Raw genomic sequence first — 22,069 nt, 5'->3', positions numbered from 1 at the left:
AGCAGAGAAGACAACTCAATTTTTTGCAGTTTTCTCCATAATAGAGGTCTGTCTACCTTGTCAAAGGCTGTTGAAAAGTCAATGAAAGCCATGAATACATTAGAGTTGCGATAGATTGTATATTTTTACTCAACTTATTTCAGCATGGAAATATTATCTAGCGTTGAATGATTTTTTCTAAAACCTGCTTGCTCTATGGGGTGGACTTTCTTCTCTGCCACCCATTCTGTGAGACGATCGAGGATACTATGTGCGAAAATTTTCCCCATCACATCCAGTAAGGCTATTTGCGATAATTACCTGGGAGTGATCTAGGGCCCTTTTTGTGCAAAGGAATTAAAATACTACCCGACCAAGATGGAGGGGTCTTCCCATTGGAATAGCAGGAATTAGATAGTGGAGCTAGGTAGGTAGCCCACAAGAGTGGTTCGCTTTTAATTACCGACATGGGAATTTCATCAGGAGCCATTGCTCAGGAGTCTCTCATTTTTTTAATAGCTCCAACCACTTCATCGACAGAAAGAACGTAATTGGGAACAGGAGATTTGGACTGATCAGGTGGCATGATATCAAATCTGCAGGAATTAAGATTTGCAGAATACAGTTCTAGCAGATGAAGTTTCCGTTTCTAGCAGATGTACCAAAACAGTTAAAAAGTCAAAAACACAATGCAATAAAAATACCACACCAATTCATAAAAATAGAGAAATATTTAATAAGAAAAATGACAAGAATCCAGTAATGGGGGACCAGTGATATGAATGTTTAAATATTTAAGTGAAAGTAGAGGCAAAAATTGCAAAGCGCCAATGGCAGCTAATGGTCATGGTAGACCAGAAACCAGGTGTAATTTGGGCCGTCTGAGATGGAATGTGGGTTGAATATTCCAAGTAGATTGGTCCTGCTAGAGCCTGGAAGTAAGGAAGTTCAGAAAAGTTTAGAAGTCCCACTCCGAAAAGGGACTTTGTTGTTTTTCGGAGTAAACATTCTTCTGCATATGGGACAAACTTGAAATTCAATTCACAGCTGTGGAACTGCCAGTTGGATACGTTTCACAGTTGGTACACTGAAGTTCTGGAGCAAAAGTTTTGAAAATTTTACTAACAGTCTTTGACACTTCCAAGGCCCCCAGGACCTCTGGATGAGTACCTACAGACTCTCAGGGTGACAGGCTGAAGGCAACAGCAAAGTCTAGTCGATTTTCAGTTGCCACTAGTCAACTGGGAATCATCACAGGAATGTCTTCTTCAGCTTTTTTAATATTCCTTGAAACACCCAGGGAACCATCTTCCGCAGGTCTTTCTCACATGCCACAGACACCAGGTCCAGCAGGTCAGTCTGCCTGGCATCCTTTCTCAAGTCCAGCAGTGTTTTGAGGAAGGCCTGTAAGGGTCTAGCTTTGTAGGGTTCACAAGCTTGTGGGTAGGGTATACCTTAAGGTACTCCTATTTCCGCTCTGATTCCTGTTTGCTTTACTGCAAACAGCCCCTTAATGCAATGTGTCAGGACAACCCCAAGAAAGCGATGGTCTTTGCTCTGAGGCTGGGGTGCGAGTGGGGAGCATACTATGGTAATCCTAGTGTCTCCCACATCTAACACTAAAATTCCAGTTTGAAGTAGGCACTTTACCCACAACAGACCCCGAGACAGACGTCTGATAGGACAAAAGCATGACCCTTCAGCAACCAGACAGGTGAAACACAAGATTGGTCTTGGCATCCTGTTTGCTCTCTTTGTAGGGTGCAAAACTTTTAAACATGCTTCAGACAAACCAGTCCTGCAGAATTTGACACCTGGGTGTCAACAGGAAAGGCATTTCTCCCACCCTGCATATTTTATTGAGCTAAGAGAAGTCATCCCTGCCAATTCATGTCAGCCTAATATATACACCTGGGAGGAATTTCACACCTCATTCAAGGCGGAGTACTGTCTGGGAGTAGCTAGACAGCAGGGCGGGCTTTTGGCATGGGCGAGCTGGACCCATGTCCAGGGTGCCACTGTTCAGCAGGGTGTAAAAAACAGTCTAAATGTCCTGCAAAGAGTAGCACCGCTCTACCATGGCTCCAGTGCATTCCTTTGAAATGCTCTTAATCATGCCGCAGCCGCTGTTTTAGCACCCCATCAGATCCTTACATCATCCTTCAATCTATCTCTAAACCACTGCTAAAACGCATCAACACCCTCTCCCCAACCCAACACACCACTTGAAACCAGCCTGGCAGAGCTACGTTGTGGGAGATTCAGGTGAGCCGAGGGAGCTGAGGGAGGTGAGGAGATGTGTATTCAGAGGCAAGTCACTGCTCTGATAAGACCAGCTAGGGACTGACCTGGGAAAAGTGGCTGCTGCCTCCTTTTATTTATCGCAAAAAAGGAGATAGGTCCTTAACGGGGCTGAGGGAGGGCTGGACCCTATATAAATCTAACACAAAAAAAATTGCCCCCTTCTCAGTTTACTTGTAATTGGGAACCAAATAAACAATTTCATTAAATCTGGTCCGGTATATTTATTTATACCTTTTAGTCATGTTATTTCATACAAAAAATTATTTCAAATGGCAGAAAGAGAATATACAATACAAAAGATCACTGACAGTCTTACTCAATCGACAATTAACACAAAACACATTACGAAAATATCCAAACGAATCACATCAATATTACATCCAACAAACAATACAAATTGCAATGCAACAATTTTGCAATATATCAAACTATTTCAATGATCAAAATTATTTTCCTGAAAAGAGCTAATTCATTACAAGAGCTAATTCATTACAAGAGCAAAAAAAGGAATGTATCACTTTTGTCCTAAACACACTAAATGTCACAAGTAGCTCTTGCTGGATTTGCCGACGCGTTTCAAGTTCGGGCCATAAATGTCCAAACCATCATCAGGGCTCTGTTATTTTTCTATTAGGATGCAAAAAAACAAAGTTTTAGTACAACCAGTTTGCCTCTTTTCTGAAATACCACCGTTTGGATGAAGGATAAATGTACCTGTATGTTCCTATGTAATTGACCTGGAGTGACTTCTATTCATGGACACAATCCTTTCTTCAGGTCTCAAATGGGACAACTTTTTTCACAAAAACAATCTAGGAAATAAACAACAAGTGGGCCATATTTACAGGACGTAGTCATAGGGCATTACGGCAGCTTATTGTTATATTTAAGGAATTCATACCTTAGTCTGAGCAATCTTGCGATGCAAGGAGGGGCGGAGGATATCTTTTTCTTTTTCTTTTAGTCCTATTTCAACGACATATAACCTGCTTTTAACAACCCAATTCTTTAGTGAAACTTGAGGTGCTTGTATACATAATGTACTTCTCATACCTGTCATGCAAACCACCGTGATGATCACAGTCAAATGCTTCGTTTTTTCATTACTCGCAGCCGCGTTTACCTGTTTGGGCAATACGCTTATGAGTGCACAGTTCTTTACGGGTTTACCACAAAGCAGTTCATCTACCTTTAAAAACAAGTTTCCAAGCCTCTCGTACCTGTATTTTTGTAAAACGAGGAACCGCCTCTCGCCCCCGTCTACCGCCCCGTCCGGGACTGTAAGTGTGACGGGATCGCCTTCCTTTTAGTGCTTGCGGGTTCCGATTATAACAAAAAATCAGTCGTTCTCTAAGAAAGAGAAACGCATTGTCAGATACCGCGCGGTTTTCGGGCTTGTGATGAACACAAGTACGGCCTACGCGGCCGTGTGTGTCACATTACCTATTTCTCCGATCTGCTTTTGCCGCATCCACACGGTGCTTCTCACTCGCTCACTACTCGTTTGTGAACCCTGCGGCCATTTTGCACACGTATAACGCGACCGCTATTGAGCTTAATGCATTATGGGTATTGAGTGCCTTAATGATGTATACGTGGGTGGCAGATAGGGGTTATTCAATCTGCCCCAGTATTTCAAAGTGGGGAGTGCAGGGATGTGTCTTTGGGAAAAGTATTAGAGCAAATAGGTATTGATTCGCGCATTCTTAGGTCTAAAAGTTAATGTTACATAATTGCTTACGGCTAACTGCCATCTTAGCAATTACAAACCGGCAGTGTGACGCCAAGTCTCATATTCTTGACAATTCTGAGATATTGTTTAAGCCAGTCATTATGCAGTTAAATTTCAAAATGAGGTATGCTTCCTTCTCAAGTAGCATCCTCTCAATATCAGCAGGGCGCTGTACGTTACTCATTGTGTGGAGAACCGACCACCTGAATTCATTCTCGTTATGGGACATTTAAACAAAATGTTCAACCATAGGGGCTGTAAGTATTTTCTTTTTTATCCTTGACCTGTGTTGTCCTATTCGGAGGTTGACCTGCTGGTTCGTCTTGCCTATATAGATCCTCAGACATGGGCAAATGATTACGTAAATTACGTTTTTGGTTTTACAGTTCGAGAAACCAAGGTGTTTCCACTTCACTCCTTGGTGTTGGAACTCGGTGCCTTCAATAGTGCTACCACATGAAACACAATTGCCACACCTATGGTGCCCTTCTATTGGTTTCATGTCCCATAACGCAAGAAGATCATGTTTCGGTTGGGACTTCGGAAGATCCGCTCTCACAATTTGTTGTCCTAAACTCTGATTCTTTCTGTATGCGAAAATGGGGCGCGGGAAAGGACATTCCAGGTCTTCCAACAGGTGCCCGTTTTTAAAGACCGCTTGTCTCAGCTTGTGCGTGTCGGGCCCAAAAGTGGTAACGCATACTAGTCGATCTAATTCCTTCCTCTCCTTGATTTGTAGTAAGGATTCCCGAGGGGTAAACCTAGCCCTTTTGTAAGAATTCTTCAAAAGCTTCCGCGGGTACCCTCTAAGGATCATCTCATTACAGAATACCTGGGCATGATGGTCATAATCCCCTATCTCGGAGCAATTTCTCCGGATCCGTAACATTTGCCCATACGGCAAATTGGCCTTCAGGCTTCTGGGGTGGTAGCTTCTGTGATGTAGGATCGTGTTCTTATCAGTCGGTTTCTTATATAGGGATGTTTTCAATTTACCATCCTCGCAGGTGACCTCAACGTCCAGAAACGTCATTCTCATAGTGCTTGTTTCAATAGAGAATTTGATGTCACTATGTCTATTGTTAATCCAGTCGTGGAACGCCAAGAGCTCGGTCTGACTCCCCTGCCACAGGAGCCAGACGTCGTCTATGTATCGCCACCATTGTATGATATTGTCCTTGTATGGGTAGTTATTCTCTACAAACAAGGACTCATACTGTGCCATATAGAGCACTGCCATTTCTGGGGCATAAGGACACCCCATGGCAGTGCCCTTGATTTGCATGGTATTTCAGAAAAGAGGCAAACTGGTTGTATTAAAACTTTGTTTTTTTGCATCCTAATAGAAAAATAACAGAGCCCTGATGATGGTTTGGACATTTATGGCCCGAACTTGAAACGCGTCGGCAAATCCAGCAAGAGCTACTTGTGACATTTAGTGTGTTTAGGACAAAAGTGATACATTCCTTTTTTTGCTCGTGTAATGAATTAGCTCATGTAATGAATTAGCTCTTTTCAGGAAAATAATTTTGATAATTGAAATAGTTTGATATATTGCAAAGTTGTTGCATTGCAATTTGTATTGTTTGTTGGATGTAATATTGATGTGATTCGTTTGGATATTTTCGTAATGTGTTTTGTGTTAATTGTCGATTGAGTAAGACTGTCAGTAATTTTTTGTATTGTGTATTCTCTTTCTGCCATTTGAAATAATTTTTTGTATGAAATAACATGACTAAAAGGTATAAATAAATATACCGGACCAGATTTAATGAAATTGTTTATTTGGTTCCCAATTACAAGTAAACTGAGAAGGGGGCAATTTTTTGTGTGTTAGATCCTTTTATCTTTCAGCACTAGTCAGGGCAGCACATTTATTTCTGCCCAGGGCGCTACTGGAGCAAGACCTGGCTCTACTGGACAGCTAATGAAAATCTGGCCCCAGGACATTTAGGCACAGAGAGGGTAACTTTTTAAAAATTGCTGTTCCTTAATATTTACCCAAAATACAACCACAATTGATTTGGACTTGTAATACCTAATAGAAACAGTTGTTTAATTATTTTTCTAGCCGGTCCCATCCTTAAGATACACTATTAGTATTTCAGTATTAACTCTGATTTTCTACATTGGACAGCCAGGTCTTCCACACTGAAAATAGCTTTCAGGACCTTGTCATTAGGGACATGTTGAATTTAATTTTCTGCGTCTCACTTTCAAATATCATGCTCCCCACATTGAGGCTAGAAGGTCTACATAGAGGTGATTCACTAATATTTAAAAGGGAGGTTTTTACCTGTCACAGGTCACACTGCAGGTTTAAACTGCAGCAGTCAGGCTAAAAAGTAGGCCGGAATTCATGACTTCCCCATCACACTAGTTAAAGTCATAATAAGGGCTGAATTCCACAGGTGACATTTAACTTTCCATGCCATGGTTGCAGTCTCTATACCATATACTATTGTCTTATATGAAGGTTAAAAATGTCAATCAGTTATTAGCCAATTCCTTCATGCTTTCGGGGTTAGAGCGCATACACTGGGCACTGGACAACGGTGCCCCTCTGTGTAGATTTTAAAAACCAGCAATACAATTCAGCAAATAATGGGGATGACCATGCAAAAAAGGGGAATTTTCTCATAACTAATTTTTGGGACTTGGTGAATTTTGTTCCAGTTTTGCCCAACACTTTGCATAATAAGCTGCATCTCTCAGATGTCTGTTAAAGAAAGGTGTATCATATGTGTGGGTTGATGTTCACAAATTAGCATTTGACATTTTTTTAAAAGCCTATCATCTGTGCACCTGCTTTATTTCTATATTCACCTACAGGACACTGTATTTTAGCCATAGATGCCAATGAGAAAGATACTGGTGTGTTCACAGAAAATTTCCAATGGTCAGAAAACCTTTTTTTCTGGATCGAGATCAGTGTTGATGTTAGTAAGGCCTTATTTGACCATTAAAAGGGAGGGCGTAGCATGCATTTGGTTCGATGAACATTTCTTTTTTTTGTTTCAAGTAATTTTTACTGGAATTTGCAAAATTAGTACAAACAAAGATACAATTCGGAAAATAAGTAAAGATAGTGTTTGACGTTTGAATGTCACTTTTAGGCACGTCATTCATAAAGCACACTAGGAGTGGGAAGAGAAGCTAAGAAGGGGGACGGTGTGCATACATTGAGAGTAATCATTGTACGTCTAGTAGGAGTCATATATACTAATATAAGAATATCATATTCGCACATTATGGGAAGCAATTAAGTAACTAAACAATACATAAAATCCACAGTTGTCATTTCGGAAACATCTTCATATTATTTTTATGCACAATCGAATAAACAGCCAAAACTATTGACTGGTATTTGAGCAAGTGTTGCATGAGGAACAGAAGTAGATCAAGTGGTGAGTAGCATGAGGAACAGATGTAGATCAAAAGGTGAGAAGCAATGGTTTGGTTTGGTTTCTGAGGTTCATGGTTAGGAACATGTTATTAAAGGGCTAACTTGAAGAAAAATAAGTTTGCCAGATATTGATGGTGTACTTTTATGGAGGTTGAGAGTGACTAGTAGCGACATCTTGTGAGTTCCATATTAGTTTGTAAGACGGGCGCCTTGGGGAGCACTGTGAACAGATGTTGTCTACACCTGTTAGGAATGCAAGCCATTCTCGCCAACATGTAAAATGAGATTGTGCCAAAGTTCTTCTAGTTAGTGAGGATGAGTTTGTAGGCAAGGATTAGGTCTAGTAAGTCTACATCTGCTTCATGTTTTATTTGGAGGTCTAATGGGCCCAGAAGGATATAAGTAAACTCTGGTGTTACGGAAATATGCAGAACGTTTTTTATAAATATAAAAATAGCTTGCAAGTAGGTGTAGAGGATGGTGCAATCAAAGAGCATATGTGCTAGGTCGCCTGTATGTTCATTACAGTTCCAGCAAATGGAATCTCGTGTGAGAATACCTTTCTCGAGCTTTTCTGGAGTCCATTAGCGTCTATGGATAATCATGTATTTAGTTTGAGAGAGTGATGGGGAAATCTTGTTTGAGAAAGTGGATTTATAAATAAGGTCCCAGTCAAATGTTATATTGCTTTTTGAGGGATGTGCTTCCCATTTCTGTTCATTGTGAGTTTTGGATCTGTGTGATTTGGGTGAGAGAAGCTTATACACTTTAGAACCGATGTGAACGGTTTTGTACAGAGCACTGATGAGGTTAGGGGGCTTGGGGCTATTTTTAAATGAAAGGCATTTCAATATCTGCACTATTAGTCTAAAATGTTTATAAAAGTCCAAGTTATCCTATCTGAAGCGGGACTGTTGTGCGGAGAAAGGAAGAGGATGTTTGTTATCATTTTTTCATTTCAATCTTTATTTCGATCTATTTAGATCATAAAAGAAGTGCAAACAGTTTAAAATCAATTTAAAATAATACCCAATAAATCAAGAATTAAAAACTTCATATAGCGGGAGCGGGTGTGCCACATCGCTGTTAAAAATGTTGCCACCGCAAACACAATCGGGGGTGAAAGATCCGTCTTTAAAATTCTGTAAGCTGGGAGGTATTGACTGAAACCTACGTTTTTAAGGAGAGGCACAAGCCAATATTTCCTAGATCTTTGATAAGCATTACAGAAAAATATGATGAGCAGGTCATTTTCCTGATGGTATGAGCATGCCAGGCACTGTTCTATAGTCAATGACTGGGCCCAGCGGTTAGTAAATGCCCTAGTAGGAAGTGTACCGTAGCGCCACTGCATAAATAATTTTCTGGTCAGAACGGAGGTGATACCATCGAGCACATGTAAGGGACCCCTCTCGTGTACTCCCCATTGAAGCCAGTAACTTCAGCTCCTAATAATCCCTCGAGAGGAGTTTACGTGGGATCCTACTGCATACATTTTCTGGATCTAACCATAATTCTGGTCTTCCTAGGCTCTCACATGTTTGTTTTATATATCTCAGCCATGGGATTTGTGTTGCATTGGGTAGGCGTAGGATCTCTTGGAGCTCAGTCCTATAATTCATGAGTTCTGGCGTGCTCCAGATGCGGCGCCAAAAGGTTATTGGTCTTAGTCCTAGCTCTTCCGTGATTGGTCTCAGACCCAGGTCCAGTCTCATCGGGAGGAGCGGGGTGCTTGCTGGTAAAGCCGCCAACTGCCTGATGAATTTGTTTTTGGAAGTCAGCAGATTTGGGGCAGGAATATGACCCCACAGTTCCCCTCCATATAAGACTGCCCCTCTTGCCTGCATTCTGTAAATTTGAAGCACGGGACCAAAAGGTTTATAGGTCGACCTGCTTGCCATCCTGCAAATGCCACCTGTTAGCTGGACCAGTTTCATATTAGCCTTGGTTCGGTGCGTGTCCCATGTCATATCCTGATTGATAGTTATGCCCAGGTATTCGAAAGTGCGAACCCTCTCGAGCCTTAGTGCACCTATGGTAGGGTTGGGGCGAGTCAAGGAGGGGGGGTTGAGAATCATGAATTTGGTTTTCAGGGCATTGATCTCAAGCCCCCTCTCGGCACAAAAAACTGAAAACCCATCCAAGACCCGTTGTATTCCCATAGGGGACTTGGACAGCAGCAGGGTGTCGTCCGCGAACATAATAGCGGGCACCCTGCTGCCATTTAACTTGGGGGCATCAATATCAGCCAGCCTGATCAGATGGGCGATTACCCCGTTGACAAAGAGGCAGAACAGGGTCGGCGCAAGCACACAACCCTGTCTCACCCCCCTGTCAACGGGGAGCCTTCCAGAAAGTGCCCCATTTCTACCGCACCTAACACGTGCAAAATTTCCCTGGTGTAATCTTATCAAAATGGTCAGGATGTCAGCCGGAATACCCAGCTCCGCCAGTACGTTGTTATCAAAAATGTATTTGACCGGGTTTATAACTTTTTCCGACAGTCAGGCCATAGTATTGCCTGACCATTGATCTTAATTTTGGGATTTAGCCAAATGCATGACAGGTTGGAGTTATTGATCATTGTTGTTGAGAGGAACCCCATCCTAAGGATGGCTCTCTTGGTGATATCCATTATGTATCTGGAATGGGGCAGGTTGAGATATGGAAGCACTAATGGGTATGTTGTTTAGAATTGATTCTTCTAGGTTTACCCAAACAGGTGTGTAGTCTGCATCATCAATAAACCAATTGGTATCTTATTTAAAAAGAAACGCCGTCTGGTAGTTCTTATAGTTAAGCAGGTCTATTCAACTGTGAATCTTAGCGAGTTTTTAAGGGATATTCCAGGTTTTTTACCTTACCATAAAAATGTATTGAAAATGTTGTCTATTTTGGATAAAAAACTTCTGTAGGGACATGGGGAGCATACTGACTAGGTAATTAACTAGAGGGGTGATCATCAGCTTAAGAGTTTCAGCCCTACCCCACAAAAAATAAAATGTAAGCGACCATCTATCTAAAAGGATATTTATCTTAATTAATGAGTCTTCATTAAATTTTAATGTTGTGATGAGGTCCCTAGAGAACTCTACTCCTAGGTATTTGATGGATCCCGGCTGCCATGCAAAACCTGAATACAATAAGATACCTTTATCACTTATGTTGTTAAGGAGTTTAACCCCTGATTTATTCCGATTTAGGGTGTAGCCCGATATGTCGGCAAATTCTTGTACTGATGTCATCAGTGCGTTAATTGAGAAGGGGGCATCCTCAGAGGCAATTAAGACGTTATCTGCTCATGCAGCAAATTTTATTGTTTGGTTACCAAATTAAACCCCAGATATACCTCTATTTTCACTGAGATGGTGTAGAAAGGGTTCTAGAGCCGAGATAGAGATCGAGGAGAGGTGATAGAGGGCAGCCTGCTCTTGTCCCTTGCTCGAGGGGAAATACATTTGGCACAAAGCATCCCCCTCTTACTCTAGTGGGATGGCTCATCGTCAACAGACGTGGCACCATCAATGGCGTGTAATGTACCAGATGCAGAAGGCCAACAAGGGTCAGAAGACCTGGAGGGAGCTGAGGACCTCGAGGAGAGAGGAGGACGGCGTCTGCAAGATCCGGCGAAAGATGTTCTGGATGAGGTTGTCGCAGCTCTGGTCAAGAGCTGCGGTATCAAGCAAGTGACTTGCACGGGTGTTTGGAGTGGTGTCTGGGGGCAAGGGCATAAGGATGCTTGGTGGGGGGGTAGGGTGGGCAGCACTGGCACTCCCTACCTTATATTCACACAGCTGCTAACAGGCACTGAGGGGGTACTGCCCTGATTAAACTTATTGGTGCACAGGGAATGAGAGAGTTTTGTGAACATGTGGTTGCATATACGTACATAGGTTGTGGAGACCCTACACCAGCAAGGAGTGAGTATTTGGGGGTGTCCTGGGTCCGACGTACAATACCCACGGTCCTATGTTGTGTATGCTGGTCCTTATGCCGTGTTTTACTGAGGTGTTCGTGGCAAGATCCATAACTAAAGTTACTGATGGGTTACTAAGACCTCCGCTTTAATTGTCCCTGTGGGTACCAAACAGACGCTCATGAAGGCATCTGAGAGAACCAAGAGGGATCAGGATGGCCCTAGATGATACGAAGGGATCTATTCAGAAGAAACCGTATACTGACTTGTTTATCTTGCTCATTCATATTAAACACCTATATACTAAACCAAGCTGGTCTGAGTCATACTTCACACCTCGTTACACCCTGTTTGCGCACGGGTGGAACCCAAAGTTGGGAGTTATTCATCGCAACTGAGAATTATCAAAAGGAGTTAAATAACTCAACCTTCATTACATTTCAGAAGGTCAAACCTGCCAAAATCTAACATGGGAAATATGTATGGTATTTACAGTACCATGCTGATTTTGGTGTGTTAACAACAAAATCTGCATGTTATTCCCCAAAAAAGCATTATAGGCGAAATAAGGTACACTGCGTTATCATCATAGCACCTTCTTTTAACACAAACTCGTAATCAGGCCTTAGTGTATTTGAATCAGCTGACATGTCAGTTGCCCTTTGGCTATGAGGCGATTATGACACATGAACAACGTTAACATTTTTAGTGTGCAGTCTCTACTTCACTATACTTAGATGTCCCACAGTATCTCACAGGAAACTGGTGAATGATTTAGAATGCAGCCACTCACCTGGATTCTTAATATCCCCATTTGCGCCCACCTCAAATCTCCTCACTGGCTTCCAGTGCATAAGCAGATTATGCTCTATGGCCTATGTGAACAGTGCTGGCCCACTGTATATTCCGGACACATATTACAGTTACCAGCTATACCTCTCCCACCTGTCTACTAAATTGGGGGACTCCCTTCCTTTGGAGCTAAAAAGGCAACGCTGATGACTTGCCCTTCAGAAGAATAAGAGTGGATCTTTCAACCAGTATAACTCTTCAGTCCTGTGATGTGTGCAGAGACTACTAGCACTTAGAGATGTTTTAAAGCAAGAGCAAAGAGGGCTCTGGCCCAGGGCCCCAGCCTCTCCGGTGGGGGTGGGCTGACAGAACCAGTTCTGTCCTACAGATAGTCGTGACGTTGTGGCCTTTAATATTTCTTAAATATATTGTTTTAAATGCCGTTTTCCTTTCAATTATTTTTAATATGCGTGATGTGTGAAAGTCTATTACTGACATTTTGCAGGGAGTGTGTTTATGTTTTATGCAACATCCATAAAAATACTGTACCTCGCATACTAGAAATGGGTGTCACAGAGATTATTTACAGTAATATTAGTGAGCCCCTGCTGTGTTACAATATTGAAAACACACATCACGATCTCTGAATATAAGATGTAAACATATTTAGAATTTGGACAAGTATGCCTGTGCACTGTCAGTGACCTGGTCAAAGGGGGCACGAAAGAGCTGAAACTGGATCAGAAATTCAAAGCTGTTCCGAATAGGGGCACCAAAATACGTTTGGACCAGGGCCCCTAAAATCCTTAGGGTGTCCCTGCTAGCACTTGGATTCCCTTTGGGGTAGCTGCAGCACATTAAAAGTCATACTTCATTAATTAATGAATTCGTTCCCGGCAAGCAGGTGCTACCCGTGGCTTGCCCTATGGTACTTTTTGCACTGATCTACTACTGCTGGTCTCATGAGCCACAAAAACAGCAGCAGGAACAGAAAGTGAAAACTGGCAATGGAAGCCAGTATCACTCTGTAGTCTAACACATTGTCATTTCACTTGACACTCAACTGCAAATGGGAGCCATCACTATGTCGTGCATGATCGAAGATTTAGTGACGTTACCTCTGCTACCCCTTGTCCTTTTGGACAATTGACCTTCATGCAAGAAAGCAATCAAGCATTTTATCACCATAAATTGTAAATGTATTCTCCACTTACACATGCATTCTCATTTCACAGTCAAAGGAACAAGTTTTACCTTTTCTAACGTTTTAAGGTTGTTGGGGTCGATCCGACGCATGAAGTTGGTCTCTGTGCTGACATAGTAGTCACCTCTGTAGAAGACAAAGTTGACACTTGCATTGTCTGTAGACGCTGAAAAAGAAAAAAAGGAACAGTGTTTGCTTCCAAAATAGCTGATGTACATTCTAGGACACACCAAATCTACTTGTGCATTTCACTGGCTCCAGAGAGCCTCAAGCCTGGAAGGAGGGTCTGATGTATGAAGGCTTAGCTTAATATTATTATGACTGTGATCAATACAATATCCTTTGTCTTATACCAGGAAACAGAAAGTGGAAAGCCATCTAGACTACCCTGTCTTAATCCACAAGCTGACTGAGATCCTCGAGCCACAACAGATTGATATGGATTGGATACATGTCTTAGTCTAAACAAAGCAAGCAGCAGAGAAGTATGTGGAGTAGCTCATCCAGTGCGCTGCACCCACATGCAGCACTGGAGACACAGCAAAGTCTTTCTATTAAAAAAACTCCAGACTAAGGGGCACTATATGTGTTGCATACACACAGGCTAAGCTCCTAACACAAAGCAGAGAAGACGGTGTATTGATATTACCCAATATTACCTTGCACAGTGTGGTATCCCAATGGAGAGTAGCAGTGAAGTGGTCCACGGCGACATCTGAGAAGAATGGATGCACACCATTGTCTGAAGGCCCCTGTCTTGCCTGGTCTATCTGGATAAGGAACTCAGGCCACCAAATGCATACATAACTCTACACTCACTACAGGTCTGGGGCACCTCTATAGAACCTCGAGCCTGGTGTCTTACCCCTCACCCTACATCCCTCTTCACATTAACAATGATTTCTCTTGAGCAGCAGAAGGATCCACATTTCTGGGATAGAGAGACGCGGGTGTAGGAGGCTTCCGGGAATGTTCAAAGCCTCCGTACCTAAGATACTCTTGCAATGTGAAAGAGAGCTTCACCTCTCCTATGGGGAACGAATATGCGATGTTTGGCAAAGACACTGGGTCGCCAACACCACAATCCGACTGGCTGCACCCAAGGACAAAACTACATAGGAATCCCTATTTCTCAAGTTGGCACTAGAGGTACTATATCTAACTTGGCACATGAGGCTTCCTGTGCCTGGCTTCACAAGAGGAAGTGGAAGCGGGCATTAAGGCAACCAATAACTCAGAAATAGTGGGAATGTCTGGGGAGAGACATACATTCCACCTCAAAGTCTGTCTCAGTGACGGAGATTCACTATAAATAAAGGTATGGGTGGAATTACACTCCCTCCAGCTTGTATTGCATGTTTCAGAATGTTAATCCCAATTGATAGAGTGGTTCTATGGCCAGAGGTCGACAGAATGCCCATTTGGTGGCAGTGCCCACAGGTCTGTGCTTTCTGAGAAGGGGTTGCAGCCCTACTAAAGGAACTATTGGGGTATCCGAGACCCTTTATCCCAGAAGACATGTTGCTTGGTTTGCAACCCACTGAACTTAATTATGTCTAAAAATGACTGGCATTTGGTGCTCCAGTGCCTGGGAGCGGCAAAACTAACTCTAGCCTTCCACAGTACGACAAAATATACTCTACCACTTTGCTAATGGTACCACAAGCTATACATAATATTAGCCCTTGAAAATTTGACTAACAATACGAATTGTACCCTGCTCCACTTGGAAAGCAGATGGAGGCATATTTATACGGTTGTGCGTAAGGACCTCCTGAGCATCATTATGACTCGCAGGTGTCAGAGTACTGAAGCGGCCCTTCCACAGGAGGGAGAACGAACACCCAGGCGAATTTGGTTGGGATGAGTAGAGATGGTCAGATGGATTTTTTTTTAAGTACCCTAGGGCAAGCCATGAGTAGGGTTACCTCACTTCCAGGGGCATTAGCAGGAGAGGGGAGGAAGGAGAGGGTAAAGGGTTTCTGTAGTAGCTGAGAAGGGGAGTTGACTTTCCTAGGTTTTCCTTTAACATCTATTCTCTCTACTATCAATCACTGAGCAACAGATGGAATACTGTCAGAATTGCTTTGTTTATGACATTATGGAGACTCCCTTTTTATTCCGCTACAGTCCGGACAAGATGTAATGTTCTTTACTAAAGAAAATTCTCAACAATACTTGGTATACAAAAAAGGAAGCATGAAATCATGGGCATATTTGTCCCAAATGAGGCATAGTGGTGACCCTAGCAGGCAACTGAAGAAGCAAATTAATTGGAGTGGTTGAAAGACTTACATTAACATGAATAGTTCAATAATGTGTTTATAAGTAGGTTTTCTGGAATTATACCAGTCAATACAAAGTTGTGGCCTGCCACCCAATCAGCAATAATTTCAGCACTGTCATCAGAGTTACACCACAACACACTTGGATTAGAAACATGCAGTTTCACTATTTTAAAGCCAGAAGGGCCATAGATTAGCACATGAAGAAGAGAGACTGGAAGTTTAAGCAATCAGACTATTCGACTATCATTGTTTTTGTGATATTAGCAGACCCTTCCAGCTAACCAATACCAGTGCATGAAATAAGTCAAATATACTAGTGTAAAAACACAGAGCAATTCAAATTAGGTTACCTTTGCCTTTCAGATTTCGTGTTTTCCAAAATATGAGGAATTTTATATATCAACATTTTTGCATTCAGGATAGACACTCCATCTTGTGGAAATACTATCTCAAATATATACAATTTAGTGAGCTAATTAGAAAACGAACATACTTGGCATTTCAAATCTGGACATAAAACGTTCAAAAAGACTCTTGCAAGGATCTGGCATCGCTAATGTTCCGAATTCTGAGACCACAATTCTGTTCTTTTCCTTGTTAGACAAGTAGGAATCGCTTTGCAGAAACTTGCTCATGTATGTCACAGTGCCATTTTCTATTTTAAACTGGTGCATTAGTGCCATGCCGTCAAACCAATGGTTAAACCTGGAAAAAAGAGAAGAAAATGATGTAAAAAAAAAAAAGAAGAGTTCAGTGATTGGACAACAAACGCAGAATATTGACTGGTTCTCAAACACCTTAAGGAAGAGCTGGCGGATCTTCTACTAATTTTCAAAATGGAAGAAAATCATACTTGATCAATTGAAGATTGCAATAAAGAAGAATTTACTTGTCGTTCCCGAACTCAAACTTCCCGGGTCCATTTCGGAGGAAACTCCCACGGATCCATTTTGGGATATTGCCCACAATCTTGGTCGGGATGGTTTCAGGGGCTTCGTCCCCTGTACTGAACAAGGGCGCCAGGCTTTGTAGATGCCTCCTGTTCTGGCTGAACTCTTTTTTTGGAGCAGTTCTCAGTATATACTTCAGGGCTGAAAAGAACATGGAAAAAGGTAAAGTACTGTGTCTCACCAAATAAACTATTAAACACTAATCGTTTTAATAGAGGCAACAAAACCACCAACTTCATTATTCATTTCGCTTAGAATCGAGGGTTTCAATAATAATTCTAATTCATTCCCACCAAAAAGATATGCTGTCTTGTAAATGCACCACCTATAGCCTTGCACTAGTGGAATATAGCTAAAATCACGAATTCTAACACAGATTTTACTGGTCCTCTTTTTGTGCCATTTCTAACTCCATCACACATTCCGTAGAATTCCATAACCCTTTTCTATTTCTATTGGATTGTTTCCTTGTATCGAAAACTCCACGTTTGTAGGCCCGGGTGAAATCTGTGTCACATGGGTATAAGCTCACCTAATGTTAGTAATGTGGTGTTGTGCTTGGTATGTGAAAATCCCCAAATTACGCCAACACACCATGTGGCATAATTAGGGTATGTTAGCCACAAACATTTAGTGTTGTAGCATGGAAATAACACGAATGATCAAAGATGAGTGGGTGTTGGTCACAGTACTGGTGTTTCTTGTGCTAGTTTTTTCAACCGTTAGGGGCAAATTACAATGTTGGGTGGAATTAAGTCAGCCTGACACTGTCTCAGCCTTGGGACTGACCGTCCTCTGGTCGGAGATCCCGACCGCCTCATTACGATGCGACCGAACACTGTTCAGTCGCATTCCTACATTTCCCTATGGGAGCATGCATTACGGCCATCAATCGGCTGCAATACATGCTCCCTTAGGGAAATGGGTGGTGCTGTTCATCCCTGCACCACGTGGCAGACACCTATGGTGCCCTCATGGCCCCCAACCATAGGCTGTGCACCAATGGTGATCTGCTAAGGGCCCCTAAACACGCTTTCCGGCATGGTTTCCATGTTGGACAGGCCGGCATGGAAACCGTGCCAGAAACTGTACATCGTAATCCCAAGGGCAGAAAGGCCCACCCTTTGGGATTACGAGCCGGTTCCAACTGGTCGACAGGCTCCTTGAGCCCGTCCGAACCCAGCCTGAATGACCGGAAGGTATACTTTTCAACCACCAGCATTATAATGCGGTGGTCGGAAAGTAAACCGAGGGCCCAATTACGATGCGGCCGGAAAGGCTCCGACCATCGGTCGGAGTCTTTACCGGGCACGTAGTAATTGGCCCCTCAATGTGTCCTTGATATCAAAATGGACACAAGAATGAATTCTGTGCTAAAATATAGCAGTAAATGATTCCTTAAATTACCGGTATTCTTCCTTACCCCGATACGTAGTCCTCCTCGTCCCAGTCCTAAGATATGAGGCGAACCTGCCTCCGACAGGAAGTTCACCACTATTCTAAACCAATACTTCTGAAACATAGTCTATTTTCTATGTCCGTTACTCCCTCCCTGTTAACTCTTCTGTTTCTTATGTTCCAGACAAATTAACTGTTATGGTTGCAATTGGTCCTGCAGTTCCCTTTTATAAACCTGAGTCGTCCGGAATCACAACACATGCTTTGGCGGTTCCTACTGCAGTAAATATGTCAACTATTGTTCCTGTTGCTCCTGGATGGGATGGTGGGGCAGGAGGAACTCTTTTGGTCTGGAATAAGGTAACCCCACCATGTGTTACTCCTGTGTTATCGCCAATGAATAAGACAGGACTCAGTACATTAGAGGCACCTGCTCAATGATCAGAAAAAGCTCACCTGTCTATTTTGAACTCACCTCATTGTATTTCAAGCAGTAGTGTCCGGGAAGGGGTAGCATCCAATAACTCTGGAGTCCAAAATGGTGTAAATTTACGAGAGTTGGATGAGTTCATTTGGTTTTTAAAATGGGACCCCATGAAAGGGTGAGGGTTTGGCATTGAGCAGGGAACTATGATCTCCGAGGAGGAAGACTGCAGTGGATGTGGTTAAATTGAAATTAGAACTAGATGAGCTAGGAAATTGATAATTCCCATTTAAATATCAATCAAGAAAATTAACTTATGTGCATGTGCAAAGATGCTACTAAGCATGTGGGACAAGCTCACAAAGTGCCTGATTTAGATTGAGTGTATAATGTACATTATAGATTTAAGTAAGAGGAAATACTTGAAAAAACGTTATCATATAAGTTTAGATGAAAGTGACATAACTAGCATGAGGATATCAGGGATGAAAATGCTAATCAGGGAGTTAATTGATAGCATCCGAAAATGGAGTGATTCAGACAAGTGGGAAGGTAGTTGGGCCAAGAAGAAAGACCAGAAGAAGGTGATAAACTGAGAAGGTGATTATAATTTATGGCTGAGAGATGTGCCTGGTGGAGGTTGCGTGCATGTACCGTGGAGTAGGAGTAATCTTGCTTTGTTTACAAATGGTTTCCCTAAATTGAGAGAGAAGCTAGTGGAGTGGTACACCCTGGTTGATTGATTTGTGAAGATTTCTCAGGCACTGTTGGTGCATTTGAATACCCTTTTCAATACTGTAGTACTGAGTGATTTGTGGGCAGAATGTAGCCAGAGAAAGAGCCTCAGAGAAATCCAATATCTCATGCCCGTGTCCTGGGGTGATGAAAAAGTATCAACAGATGATTACATTTGTTAAAGATGCAGGCAAAGGATATTGAAAAATTGACAGAACGACTCAGGAGTTCAAAGAGACTGTACATGCTTTTTATGAGAGATGATTGCAGGTGTTTAGACTGCACATTGGGATGGGAAATCACAAAACTAAAGACATGGGAAGTGTTGTGTCAGTTTGTGATAGGATTTAGACGTGAGGTTAGTCTGATAATTTAACAGCATTTCATTTGTTGGCAAAATAAGTTAATTGATGCGATCCTGAGATATGCTAAATATTGTAGTGTTGAACTGAAAATAAAACAGAATCGGCTGAAGGAAATGCTCTTGCGGGCTCTGATGAAAGCAGCACAGAGAGGAAGTCAGAATCAACCATATGTAGGGAAAGTTGGTGCTATGCAAGGTGTGTATCAGCAGGGAGGTCCTGTAATGCAGGGTGGAAATGGTTACCCACAACAGGGTACAAGTTGTGTCCTGATTGGTCGGAGTATTGGGTTAGACGTAGCAAAGTTAAAGAAATCTAATCCAGGCCATTATTGTAACAAGTTAGGACACTGGAAGCGGGAACGCTTTCTTAATCCCAACAGACTAATGTACGAACATCAGGTTAAAAACTCAGGGTTAGTGCAGACCCAGGTTAATACCCCAGACAGCAACCAAATGAGTCGAGACCAAGGATGCAAGTCCTAATATGCCACAAACTCTAGTGATGCAGATCCCTCAATCCCCCGATTCTTCAGCAAAATATAAATGGTCCTAGAAATAATTCTAACCAAGTCCTGAATTTTAATCAAAATTTCTTCCAGAACCAAACCAGTTTTAGCAATTTACTGTTTGACTCACTTAAGGGCTATGAATCTGATCTGTCACAACAATGGTGGCTGAGGGGGAAGGAAGGTTGTGTGTTTGGCACAACCTTAGAAGTAAACAAGAGTGATCCATTTGTGGAAGGTAAAGTGACTGCCCCCCGTGTCAATTTTGATTGACACTGGTGCTACCCATTCCACTGTTAGAACAGAAGAAGTTCCAGACCTACCCTCAAAACGAGACGTGCCTGTTAAAATATGGTCTATTGAAGAGAGCCATCAGTTTGTGGTGTGTGATTTGAGTCCTGTGAATCTTTCTGGACGTGGTTTGCTGTGTAAACTAAATTGCATCATTTATTGCATGCAGAAAGGTGCGGGGTTTCAGATTCATGATGAGGATGTTGATTTTAAATTGGTGACTCAAGGGTTGAGTAGTTTACTGTGATCGATTTGTGCCAGGCATTCTTCTTTATGTCCTTGCATGAGGACAGACAGTATCTTTTCACCTTCCGGTTCCAGAACCATGTTTTGGCATGGAACCAAGTCCCACAGGGGTAAACAAAGATTCCCTTGATCTTTAAGCAGATCCTCAAAAATAACCTTGAGTCCCTGGTAATGCCCTGTAACTCTGTCTTGGTTCAGCATTTCGATAACCTGTTAGAAGCATGAGATACACAGGAAACATGTAAACAAGACACCATTGCATTCCTAAATCACTTGGCTGAGAATGGACATAAAGTATCCCCAAGTAAATTGCAGTATTGTCAAATAGAAGTTCTGTATCTCAGACATCATATTGAGAATCTGCCAACCACACAAAGAGAAGTCAGGATGTTTTTGGGAATTATGGGCTACTGTCGACAGTGGGTACCCATCTTTTCCCTTGTGGCCAAGCCTTTACAGAGGCTTGAACACAGGGATGTGCCGTATCCGGTGGGTATAGGATAACAATTACCTTCCTAGAGCTGAAAGAAAGTCTGCAGTGAGAGGGAGCGCTGCGCTCTCTCAGTGATTACACAGATGCATGGGGATGAACAGAGACCTGTGGCTTGTTTCTCTGCTACTCTTGATCCTGTAGCCACAGGACTGCCAGGATGCCTTACAGCTTTAGAGGCAGTAGGTGTCAGTATTGAAAGATGTGAGAGTATTGTCATGGGACACCCGCTTACTGTAATGGTGCCACACTCAGTGGAAATGTTGCTAATGCATACACACACTCAGCATTTGACCAACAGCCGATTGATTTAATATGAGCAGACTATGCTTGTGGCTGAGAATATCACTCTAGAGCGTTGTGTACTTCTTTGAATCCTGCTACCTTGTTACCGTTGCCTGAGAACAAAAGTGATGATGGGAAGTAGAGCATGACCGTTTCGATGTCATAGAGCTAAGCACCAAGCCAAGACCATATATACAAGGTGAGCCACTTACAGAAGCTTATTACATATTGTTTGTGGATGTTTCCAGCCTAAGAGATGATGAGGGAGCCCTAAAAGCTGCCTACACAATTGGCACTGTCACAGAAGTAGTGGAAGCCTCCTGGCTTTGAGGGGTGTCTTCTGCACAAGTGGCTGAACTGATTGCTTTTCCTACAACTTGCTGAAAAGCTGAGAGTGACTATTTTTACTGACAGTCAGTATGGCTTTGGTGTGGTTCATGACTTCGGACACTTACGGTCACAGTGGGGATATATGATTTCATCAGCATCCCCCATCCATAATTGATAACATATCATAGAATTGATGGAGGCATTGCAATTGCCTACCAAAATTGCTGTTGTAAAGTGTTCGGCGCACAGGAGCAGAGATTAATTTGTAACAAATGGCAGCAGATATGCTGATGAGGTTGCATGAAATTGTGCTCATGGATCCCAAACATTTAATGGAGAATATGTAAATGAATCTGAACATTAGACCAATTTTAACCTTTTGGTAACAGCTGATACCTGGGAGGAAGTGAGAAGGTTGCAGTAGTAAGT

At 42.4% G+C, this 22,069-nt stretch overlaps 1 protein-coding gene across 4 annotated transcripts in view; it reads right to left on the bottom strand.

The window, feature by feature from the left end:
* Positions 1-22,069, bottom strand: part of LOC144823468 (carotenoid-cleaving dioxygenase, mitochondrial-like) — a 501,856-nt gene that overhangs the window by 286,846 nt on the left and 192,941 nt on the right. For all 4 annotated transcript variants that reach the window (XM_078682005.1, XM_078682008.1, XM_078682007.1 and 1 more), the window contains 3 exons: positions 16,511-16,712; positions 16,115-16,326; positions 13,384-13,499 (listed from right to left, as the gene is read on the bottom strand). In XM_078682005.1, coding sequence (XP_078538131.1) covers positions 13,384-13,499; positions 16,115-16,304 — 306 coding nt within the window. In that variant the 5' untranslated portion in view covers positions 16,305-16,326; positions 16,511-16,712. The remainder of the gene's footprint in view (positions 1-13,383; positions 13,500-16,114; positions 16,327-16,510; positions 16,713-22,069) is intronic.

Source organism: Lissotriton helveticus, chromosome 3_1, assembly GCF_964261635.1.
Source record: "Lissotriton helveticus chromosome 3_1, aLisHel1.1, whole genome shotgun sequence".
NCBI lineage: Eukaryota > Metazoa > Chordata > Amphibia > Caudata > Salamandridae > Lissotriton > Lissotriton helveticus.
Note: the sequence above shows the minus strand (reverse complement) of the source record. Positions and strands in the feature narration are given on the sequence as shown.